Source organism: Cynoglossus semilaevis, chromosome 14 (assembly GCF_000523025.1).
Source record: "Cynoglossus semilaevis isolate Cse_v1.0 chromosome 14, Cse_v1.0, whole genome shotgun sequence".
Taxonomy (NCBI): Eukaryota; Metazoa; Chordata; class Actinopteri; order Pleuronectiformes; family Cynoglossidae; genus Cynoglossus; species Cynoglossus semilaevis.
This window is the reverse complement of record NC_024320.1, coordinates 6746568-6757375: the sequence shown is the minus strand read 5'-3', so window position 1 is coordinate 6757375 and position 10808 is coordinate 6746568. Positions and strand designations below refer to the sequence as shown.

General features: G+C 38.8%; 3 protein-coding genes across 4 annotated transcripts in view; all 3 read right to left on the bottom strand.

Annotated features, from left to right (window-relative positions):
* rimbp2a (RIMS binding protein 2a) overlaps window positions 1-667 on the bottom strand; it is a 64608-nt gene extending 63941 nt beyond the window's left edge. The window contains exon 1 of the mRNA XM_025062815.1: window positions 408-667. The gene's annotated coding sequence lies outside the window, so the exon portion shown is untranslated. The remainder of the gene's footprint in view (window positions 1-407) is intronic.
* Window positions 668-1571: 904 nt separating this feature from the next.
* Window positions 1572-7294, bottom strand: noc4l (nucleolar complex associated 4 homolog). The gene is made up of 15 exons (XM_008324792.3): window positions 6943-7294; window positions 6712-6832; window positions 5716-5822; window positions 5498-5605; window positions 5257-5406; window positions 5057-5159; window positions 4567-4601; window positions 4437-4487; window positions 4239-4350; window positions 4071-4131; window positions 3861-3971; window positions 3596-3759; window positions 2810-2892; window positions 2589-2702; window positions 1572-1853 (listed from the first exon to the last, which is right to left on the bottom strand). The coding sequence occupies exons 1-15, from the start codon at window positions 7093-7095 to the stop codon at window positions 1737-1739; spliced, it is 1590 nt and encodes a 529-aa protein (XP_008323014.1). The 5' UTR covers window positions 7096-7294; the 3' UTR covers window positions 1572-1736.
* A 797-nt stretch (window positions 7295-8091) lies between these two features.
* pus1 (pseudouridine synthase 1) lies at window positions 8092-10726 on the bottom strand. 2 transcript variants are annotated; one of them, XM_008324791.3, is made up of 6 exons: window positions 10401-10726; window positions 9957-10183; window positions 9740-9877; window positions 9542-9644; window positions 8714-9411; window positions 8092-8613 (listed from the first exon to the last, which is right to left on the bottom strand). In XM_008324791.3, the coding sequence occupies exons 1-6, from the start codon at window positions 10462-10464 to the stop codon at window positions 8581-8583; spliced, it is 1263 nt and encodes a 420-aa protein (XP_008323013.1). In that variant the 5' UTR covers window positions 10465-10726; the 3' UTR covers window positions 8092-8580. The 2 variants fall into 2 exon arrangements, with proteins under 2 accessions (XP_008323013.1, XP_016894137.1); XM_017038648.2 differs by having other exon boundaries at window positions 10573-10707.
* Between the last annotated feature and the right edge of the window lie 82 nt (window positions 10727-10808).

Below are 10808 nucleotides of genomic sequence, written 5' to 3'. Positions count from 1 at the left end.
GGATGGATGGATGGACGGATGGATGGATGGATGGATGGATGGATGGATGAATGTATTCTATTTTGACAAACTGTCACCACCTGCTCATTTTTCAGTGCTTGACTTTCAAATTAACTTGAGCAAAAAATAAATAATTACAATCATTGCTGGGAAAAAAGGGAATGGTCTAATGAGTCCGCAGAAATGAGTCAGCAGAAAACTCCAAAACTGCCACCAAAAAGAAACCTGCATTTAACCGAAAACAGTTCCTCTTGATACAAACCTAATCATATTTACATTTCTTTGTGAATTATAAAGTGTGTTGTATTTTGTTTTGAAAAACATGGGACCTCCCATCACACGTATTTCCTAACTACTGCCTCAGTGTATAAAGTCCTAGCATCACAACACAGTGAAGACAACATTACCCAGCTTTGTCGGCTTCGTCACTTCCTCCTGCCTTCATCCTTGCGATGCTGATCTTCAGATTTATTTTCAGGTTTTGGCAAAGACCGGTATCATGGCTCCAGCTCTTTTCATATTTTAGAAAAATGCAGCTAAAAAAATGAACAAAACCCCAAAACTGAAAGGTCCAGGGTTGAGTCTGTAGCTTCTGTGTTGTCCCTCCATTTTTTAAAGACACACTGTCAAACGGTCCATGTTGTCGGACAGCTTCTCTCTCCTGGCTGGGATTAAACAGAAGTGAGTTGTGATTCAGAGTCGTGTCTCACGGCTTTCTTGTACCCACGGCCGCCTGCTGTGGGACCATATGGTTCATTTTCACTGAGGATAAAATTTAAGCAGCACATGAAGAAGGGCAAAGGGAAGGGCAGTCTGGGTTTACAACTCACCTGTTATCATGACAGTAGGAAACAAAGAAAGAACCTTGTTGTTCGAAGGGGTATTTAACGTTGGGCTAACAATGCTAATAGTTGCTTTGAAGAAAAAAAAAATCAAAATGCCACTGTAGTTACCTTTTTACCCACTGCCTCTGGGCTTGACGCTTAATTAGCATTGAGTGATTGCACCTGTGAGAACACGGCCTGTCCTTCAATGAATCTTCCACCACACTGATCAGCAGCATGAAGCTAAGACTGGAACACAACGTGCTTGTATAAATTTGAGCCTGAATGTGGTTCTTTACTTTTACGTTAGCCTAGCATAATTTATCTAAACTCTCATTCTTGTATTTATCATGGATATTTATAAACTAATACCAAACAGCCTGTTCCCATCATTTCACAGCTTTTCTCTTGGTTGCTCCAGCCTTGTTTATTTAGGGTCGAGTTTTTTTATCCAATCGTATTGCAGGCATCATGTGTTGCCAGGGTGAAAGAAATCTGCCTTGAGAATTGCAATGAAATTTCATTTTAAAATTGAAGTTTCTTTAACCAATCAGATATTGAGTTGGCAACACCAGGTTCTTCTAGCAGAAGATTTTAAGTGATTTGATTGGATGGTCAAAGAACGAACATTGATTTATCAAATCTAATCAATATTGAATTGACTTGTGACCTAAAAAATCAAAATCAAAACAAGAAATTCTTAGCAACACCCAGCCCTGCGGCTGATTTTCACTGCCACAGCAACAATCTTAGAAATCCTTTTATTCAAAATGTAACAAAGACATCAAACTTGAGGAGCCCTTGTCTTCTTACAATAGCAAGACTGTTTTGTCCATTAGCATGTATTTAGATTTCTTTTTTTTTTTTTTACATTGATATATGTAGCGGTTCCTGAAATATCTTTGACCGGTTCTAATTCAGACAAAAGTGTTGGCCCAACACATCTCCTTCCCTCAGTAGCTGCGAGGCAGTCTCAAACTCCAGAGGGATGTTCTTGTTCTGGGTCTGTTTCAGGTCTCGTTCCATCAGCTGGAGATCAAAAACAAATGTCATTATTCCTTCTGTTTTCAATTCAGAATTAGAGACACTTTGTTGAACCAAAGGTGGGATTGTTGGGGATACAGCTTTTCCTGCAATAGCATTTCAAAAAAAGCCAGAAATGTAGTTATAATATAAAACGGGACAATCAAAATGATGTGTACTGTGCATTTCAAAAAAAGCCAGAAATGTAGTCATTAAATGTCATTAAATGTCATTAAAACATGCTCATTGACCAAAATCAGGTTATCAGCTTGAATACTGCAACAATATTAGTCTAGAATACAGGTGACTGGGAGATTGGTTGTGGGGGTCACTGAATGAAGGGGCGGGAGGTAGCATAAAACCGACCTAGCTTAGAATCGATTCTACAACTCCTCTGGGGTAAGACAACTGCACTACCCACTGCGCTTCAACCACCAACTACACAAATGAACTATGTTGAATATGTTTTTTGTACTGTGTACCATCAGTATTTTTCCTACTGCTACTCAGACCTCTGTTTATTTAACACAAGTTTAATTTCATTCAATGCGTTTCCTTTTTTTGTCTATTTACATTTGAATATACTTTCTGTTGTGCTACAGTAACATTCAGCTAATTCCAATATCACTGAACAGACAAAGCTATTCTTACAGCTAACAGCAGGTCATTTCAGTTCATCTGCAGTTTGATCACAGATTTTTCTTTTTGTTTTTGTGTAGAAGTTATTTTTTAAATTATCACCTCGTAGGTGGTTGTCTCCAGCACCTCGTTGATGTCAACCTCTTTTTCCGGAAGTGGTGTGTTGATCATCAAAGCAGTTTTGGAAACATCAGGGTGGTAATGTTTTTGCAAAGTCTGCAGGAAAAGGACAGTGTACAATGTTTGCATTTAAAACTCATTTATATATATTCATTCCTAAATCTTAGTTTATTTACACGGATTTTAAGGGTGAAGACACACACCTTTATCTCCCATAAGCTGCTCTCTAAGGCGTGACACTGGCCAGGATCCTCTTCATCCATAATGTATGGATCCTCCAGCACCTCTGTCATTATAAACAGGGAAGCAATCACATATTCTGACAAGGCTTCTGGAATGCAGATGACTTCAAGGGGACATATTGTGCTACTTTTATGCAAATGTACCTGATGCATACCTGAAATGTTAGCAACACGCTACAGTTAAAATAGAGCAGGATTCTTTACACACCTGTTTAACAACCCTGGTCTGAACAGTCTCTGTGCCTTCACCTTTAAAGGCTAATGAGCCACTGCCACAACATCTTCATGTAACCAGGTAAATCTGAAGATTGGTGTTTTTCCTTTTGAGCTCCGTGGTAGTGTATGCCATTCTGGCAGGTATGATACACTGTCAGGACACTGGACCACAGTGGTCCAGCCAGAAGGCTCCAGAAGAAAGTTCAAAGTAGACAAACCCAAGTTGTACTAGCTGTCTCCACCTTATGTTGTTACCTAATGTTGTCTTAAGTGTACACAATATAATCTATGCTAACACAGCAGCTGTGCTTAGCCGATATTATAACAGCCCAATGCAATGGGATTACCTCATTTTAAGACACGTTTCCCAATTTTGTTAAATTTATAAAACACATACTTAGTTGTGGTAACTGGTACTTCAGTAGTAAGACGCAAATATGTGAACAATACTATGACAAAGTCAGTTTTGCATAATATGACCCTTTTTTAAGAAGTTCTAACAAATACAAAACAACAAAGACTACCACTCACCATCCTCTGCGCTGGGCTTGTGAATAAGGATTCTGCAGGACGGGTGGCGACGGATCAGGTTGTAGATGAAGGGCAGCACTATGAGGATGGCTGTGGGCGGAGCTGTGAGAGCCAAACGGGCCAGGCGTTTGGCAAACGCCGCTACCAGGTAGACTGGTAGGTGACTGGAAGAAAGTGCAAAATGTCGGTTGTTTTTTTTTTTCTCATCAATTAGTGATTTGAAAATTGTGGTAACTATTTACACATCAACTGTACACAATCTCACCTGGAGCTGAGAAAAATGTTGGCTAAATGGAAAAAGCGCGCCCTGTATTTCGCGTGGAAAACTGAGGGCTCCAGTAGATTGTAAAGTTTCTTGTAGAAGTCAGGGTAATCTCTGAAATCAGTCACAAACAAACAGGCATCAACATCAAAACTCTCCCTGTCAGGGTGTTGTGTTCATTATTTTATGGCATAAGCATCATTTAATACTCACAGGTTGTGTTGGTGTATGAGGATAAAAAGGCCATTGAGGGCCAACAGGCTGATAGCGCCTCCTATAATGAAAATATGAAACACACGTTATATCATGTCCTCCACTTTGCACATGCAAATCACAACAAAACATCTGTTCGTATTTTATACTGATTTCAGTGGAACTCACCAACTTCGTAGGCAGCGGTCAAGAAGTCAAACATCATGGTGGGTTTACTCATGTGGGGCAGAATAGAGTCGTGAAGAATGACCAGCACCTGTTTGTACATGCCGCTGGGCAACTAACAGAGAAATGTGAGGATTAGTGAACGCTCACAGATTAAAAAAAAAAAAAACATGACAATGTTATACGACGGTGAACGCTTACTTTATGCTTGAGAAAGCCGAGCCACATTTTCTCAAACAAACGTTTGTGCTCCTGTAGAGAATGGAAGAGTCAGTGGTTTGTCAAAAGGTAATCAGGTCAATTTTAATAATATAATAATAAAATATCTTACGTTAAGTTTGGCAGGTTTCCAGTCGTCGTGCTTAGCTGTACACAGAAAAAATAAGACATTTAGCAGCATTAGTACAAAGAATAACTGTGCACAGTACAGGGGTGAGTCAAGAAGTTCTTAAACAAATTGATAAAAATAGATATATTATTGTTGTGTTCTTCTCCACAACTCTTTCATTTAAGCTTCCATCAGAGACTTTGACACCAGGTCACAACCTGCAGCAGTCATCATTTTAACAGGTTTACATATTTTGGTTAAAACTTGTCCCTTTTTATAGGTTATTCAAGCCTTGAAAAAAAAACAAAAAAAACAGAGAAAACCAACCCAAGTAATAAAAAAAATAAAATCTAAAAAGAGGTAAAAATGTATCAAAGCAGTTAAAGACATCTGAAAACTTGTTTCAGTGATTGACAGCTGACTCCTTTAGAAATATTAACAAATGTCTTAGAACTTTTTTGACTTACGCTCCTTATATCAAGACCGTTCTCACCTTCCTGTTGGACCATAAAGTTGACGACCTCCGACTGCTGACTCGGCAAACTGATGTTAGACATGAGGGTGAACACGTTGTTCTGGTAAATGGGTGCCACTGCCTGGTATAAACAACATGGGGCAGCTTGATATTTTAGCTTCAAAGCCACATGGGAAGGAAATTATAAATGATTACAGAGCTCTGCTCAGTCTTCTCACCCATTGGTTCTTCTTCATCACGCGGCCCACACCCCTGCAGATCGAGCTCATTGTATAGAAGCGTACGTCTTCCATCTCAAGGAATTCCTGGTATCTGGAGATCAGCATGGAATTGTCGGTAGTTTGGGACAGCAGTCCATCTACTACTTTCTGAAAATTGGGTTTGGAGAAAAATAATTTCATGAGCTTCAAGCAGAACTAATAGTTAGAGTGATATAGAATGGAAACATCTGGTTTCAACCTGGATGAGTTCCCAAGGGAATCTGTAATGTTCACTCCAGTCCATGTCTTCCAGAGGATGCTGTCCTTCCCCAGCAGCAAACTGCATCAGGCAACAGAGGGCGCTCTCCTGTGGTTGCACAGTGCCGGTGTGACATGAAATTCATTTTTTGTTTTTTATTATAGAACATCAAACAGCAAAATTCTAAGTACAAAATAAAAGAAAAAAAACAAACTCACCTTAATATTGTAAACATCGTGGCTGAGGAGATCAAGCAGAATCTCTACACAGCTGTTGTATCTGTGTCTCATAAAGATGTGGTACTTCTCCTCAGCGCTATAGTTACCTGTATGACAACAAAGAGCAATGTTTCCAAAAACTAGCACCTGGTTTTACACTTCCATCAAAATGTTCCATCAGATTTCTCCCTGCCCTCCTTTACTTTCCCTGTGAATCTTTAGTAATCTAATTGTTTGTGGTCTTTTCTTCCAACTTGACAGCTTTATCTTCAAACTTGATAACTCTCTTCATGTTCAAACCAATCCAAACTGTGGATTTCTGTTATGATCCTGACCTGTTCAACCATAGCTGCTTCTGTGTTACGCTCTTTTGAAATGACTCGACCGCCTCTTAAGTATTACTCTTTGTTTTCCTAACTCTTACTGGCATTTGCTGTGACTTGTTGACAATATGTTTCAAAATTCAACTACCCTTCAATCTACTCCTCTGCTGTAAATATTCATAGTTGCGAAGTTCAGTTATTATAAGCAACTTCTGGCGTTGAGCCTGTTATCAATCAATATCATCCTCAACATAAGGTCAGGTGTTAAGAATGATTTTAAAGCCCTCTCAAATTAAATTTCTCCAAAAATAATAAATAAATAAATAAAAATAAAAAAAGTTTTTGCCAACAAACTGTGCAATTATTATAATTTGTAATAAAAAACTGTTTTTGGTCAGTCAAAAAAGCATAAAATAATATGAATAAATAAATGACAGAAAATTAAAATAAAAATGTTTCTGGACTTGTTTTGTAGACCTGATTGCTTGCCAGTTTAAAAGATCTGGCAACCCTAACCTGTTGCTAAGACTTGCACACTTTGTTTTGTCTGACGTTGTTTAGTGACGCATTTTATAATCTGAGAGATATTTGCTGTAGACTTTTAGAAGAGCTTTTAGGATTAATCCCTAAATGCCCGTGCTTTCTGTCTGTTGAATACTGTTCCAGAACTCACCACTCAACGCCTTCTCCTCCGCCGGCAGTTTTCCTCTGAACAGCCATTTCTTTTCCAGTAGCGTACAGAAGAGTTTGCTGCATGAACTGACGGCACTGATGACATCTTTCTCCTTTTCTGACTGCGAACAGACATGGTGGACAATAACACATCCAGCCCAATGTGTAGTAAAACAACATCAGCAGCCATTGCAACTCTGGTTTAGGTCGTTCATATCTAGATTGACAGTACCTGAAGGAACTCCAGTAGGTCAAATACGTCGTTGGCGTTTTTCCTGTTCTTCAGTATACACTCGACTTTGTCGTTTAGATCGATTTTGGTCGTTTTTGCTCTTAATTCAGGTGTCTTTGCAGAACTCACGTTGCGTTTCTTGGCCGGCGCCATGTTTCGATGTGGTGTTGCGTTTAAGATCCAACTCGAAAGTATGGAAATAACACCGCTAACGACACTCTTCACTTTTTTTTAATTTATTTATTATTATTTAGAGTATGGATTTTGTAATATTGTTACAGTGTTTTCATGTAAGGATTAAATAAAGATTAGACGATTTTAACAATTATTCCTGATGTAGTTTATTTTCATGTCCCTAAATGGCCTGTGTGTCACTGAATGCGACACTAATATTATACATGGCATAATACTTCGTCCCCTGGTGGTTGGAGGGTGAAGTTTTTCCTCTCCTTACCTCGTAATTGACAAAGTCAATATGTGATATTAGCGGAAATTGTTTTATATTGCATTTATATTTTTCAGAAATTGGGTGTTTATTAAGCAATCATCCATTTAACGAGAACGGATTTTCCTTAAAATGCTGCAATTATGCTGTACCAAGTTTTGTATGAGAGTTTTCCTCACTGTTGCTAAAAAAAAACAAAAAAACTAAGTATACATTTTTTGAAGTATTTATAGCAAATAATGACCATATTGTGTCATAAATACGTTGATACAAAAACTCAGCCAACATTGAACAATTGTCTATTAATGATCCACCATTTTTCCAACTAACCTGTTATGTTTGGGGGCAATTTATTATTCATTGCACATTAATAAATGTATCAAAGTTCAATGTTCACAACTTGTTCATTAAAATGTACCATCGATAAAACAAATTATATATGTATAGAAATAAAGACAGATATTTTTAAATTAATATCTGTAATGTTTTGTTTAAATACTACACTCAAAGATAATGTTTTGTTCTAAATCACAGACTAGCTCTAATAAATGGGTCACTGACTTCAATAAAGTAGCTGGACTAACAGTACAGCTGTCTTGAGTGTGACTATTTGACATGTTCTCGTTCTTGCATGTTGATTGATGGGGACGTTAGCCAGTGTGAAACCATGTAGCACAGTCAACATCAACAAAATAAACATTATATAATACAGAAATGTGATTTTTATTTTATTTCACAGGTGTTTGTCCAGAAGAATTCTGGCCCTCCAACAAATACAGTTGGTGACTGTATACAGGCCAGTCTCACACTCTAATATAACCAACCAGCCATCTTTAAAAATGACAACAGTTCTTTCTTCATTCCACTGTCAAAACTCGTGGGGCACTTTAAAAGATTTTAACTCATACATTGCAAACCCACCATTAAAAAGCTACCAAATTAGTAACACGAGTTTGCAGACATTTGCCCTTGTGGAGTCTCAAGGTAATGCACACGGTAATTATAAACTGCAAGAGGTTCCATTATTTGGTCAAGTACGGTTTAATAACATGTTTATAAGAGAAACACAAATTTCACCGATTAAAAAGAAAACACCAGTCTTAGAAGGCAGGCATTTAGACCATATAAAAAGCAGTTTGTTAACAAAGGGAAGACACTGAGGAAGTGTCTCTTCATATGGTAAGCACTTGGTCCTAGTCTGTCTCATTCCCGTCGTCTGCGTTGTCCTAATGGGAAAAAATAAGATACAAAAGAACAGTGATTATAAAGCTTATAAAACTTTCTGCCAGTCTTTCTTAATGAGTACCAAGTCTCTACAACCAATACCTGTGTCTGGTCCTCATCTCGATTTCCATTAATTGTGTTCTGAAAGTCATGGATAGGAAGCGTGGACATCCAGCTGACCATGGAGCCTTCCTGGCACTCTGTCTCCACAATGGTTGGGTAGATGTAAGCCTCTTTAAATGCTTTGATTCCCTCTTCATCCTCGTCCCACTCCAAGCATTCATGCAGCCCATCTCCTCCAAAGCGCTTGTTGTACCGGTCAAAGTGGACTCTTTCCAGGACAAGTCCTAATCCCGGAGCTTTTGGCACATCCACCTTCTCCTCTCCCCAGCTCCTCTCGATCACATCCTCGTTCACATATCCCTTCATGATTGCAATCACCAGGCCAATCATCTTCCGTATTTGGTGCAGCATGAAGCTCTGGCCTCGCACAGTGATCACCGCAAACTCCGAGCCGCCTCGGACGAACGGCTCTCCACAGGACATCTCCATGATGTAGCGACGAGCACTGGGGTCACTTGGGGCCTTCTGAGAAGTGAAGTTGTGGAAGTTGTGGGTGCCTTTGTACGTGCTGAACAGACGGTTCACCTTCGGAAGTGTCTCCGGATCCAAGCGGAAGGCTGATGCACTTGCTGTGTCGTAGTCTTTTGGGGCAAAGGCTACTGTTGGAAGCATGTATGAGTAGGTGCGAGCGTCACAGTTGTTTTTGGCGTTAAAACCCTGGGTGACCCGTTTGAGACCTTTTGAAAGGAGGTGTAAAAAAAAAAAAAGAAAAAACTGAATTTCCCCATTGTGGGACAAACATATACATACATGCACACAACATATGTAGAATATTTAATAGAGTGTGAGGTGGAATGACTGTCTTACCAATCACTTTAATCTGTGGGGGCAGATGCTCATTGATGTTCTCAATTACGTTATCCATCAACCGTAGCTTTAGCGACACCACCTGGCCGGCAGCAGACACTCCCTAGAAGGAGTTAATTTTAATTATTATTACATTATACATCAGCATAAGTGGAGAGATAAGTATGAAATGAACAACAACTAAAAAAACTACCATACCTTATCTGTTCTTGCACACCTCTGGAAAGACATCTTCTTCATTTCATCGCCGTGATTCTCAGGAATGCAGCCGGATTTCACTAGTGCAGCGACCAGCTCATCTTCAATGGTCCTAAACTCAGAGGTTCCAACATTTCTCTGGAGTAAAGGTGTAAAAGGTGTAAGTGTAAAAACATTATTAGCCCATTTCAGAACATATTTATCCCTCAGTATGTACCTGCATGCCGTAGTATCCTTTTCCTGAATATGCCATGAGGAGGACTACTTTCTTTTTTGGATACTTCTTCTCATTCTCAGCGTTATCCTCCTGAGCTTTAATTCTTTTTATATTCTGCAGCCTCTCTGTAGAATCTTCATTCTCTTCATGGCCTCTTTTCATCTGTTTGGCCTCTGGCACATCATTTGACGCTTCACTCATCGTGCACCTGAGTTTAAATAGGTAACCTGGAAAACCAACACCCAAACATCTGTGACTATCTGCTCTATAATACAGGTATGTAAAGCTGGCTACGTGTTATGGCAATGTCTGCGTTTATTACGATACAAAGCAAATGGTAAATGAAAAAAATAGCCAATGTAACAGAAGCAACCATTTCACGACCTGATTTAAATAGCAAAAAATAAATTATTCAATTTAATAAACGATGTTTCTGCTTCTTACCGCTGATTCTTGACTTCAGTTTATGGTTCAATAAGGCACTCGACAGTGGTCTGAATTTTAACATGTTGGGCTAATCCATCATTAGAACATTATGCTAAGCAACGAAGCAACCTAACGTCTGTGATTCAAAAATGAAGCTAACAAAGTAGCAGCACGAAGACTTAGAGTTTACCGTGGAAAATGGAGGAAACCTTTAAAAAGTCCTCAAGCGAATACGCTTATAATTTCCACGTAAGTCAAAGTCTGTGGTATGGCCAAACTACACATGGCCATAACATGCATCAACTTTAACCCGACTTGGAAATATCGCGACAATCTTCGTGTTCTCATTTCCTATTACGTCACACATTTTATTTTTGATTTAACTAAGAAAAAAATTAATACAACATTTTTGAGTCAATGATAGAT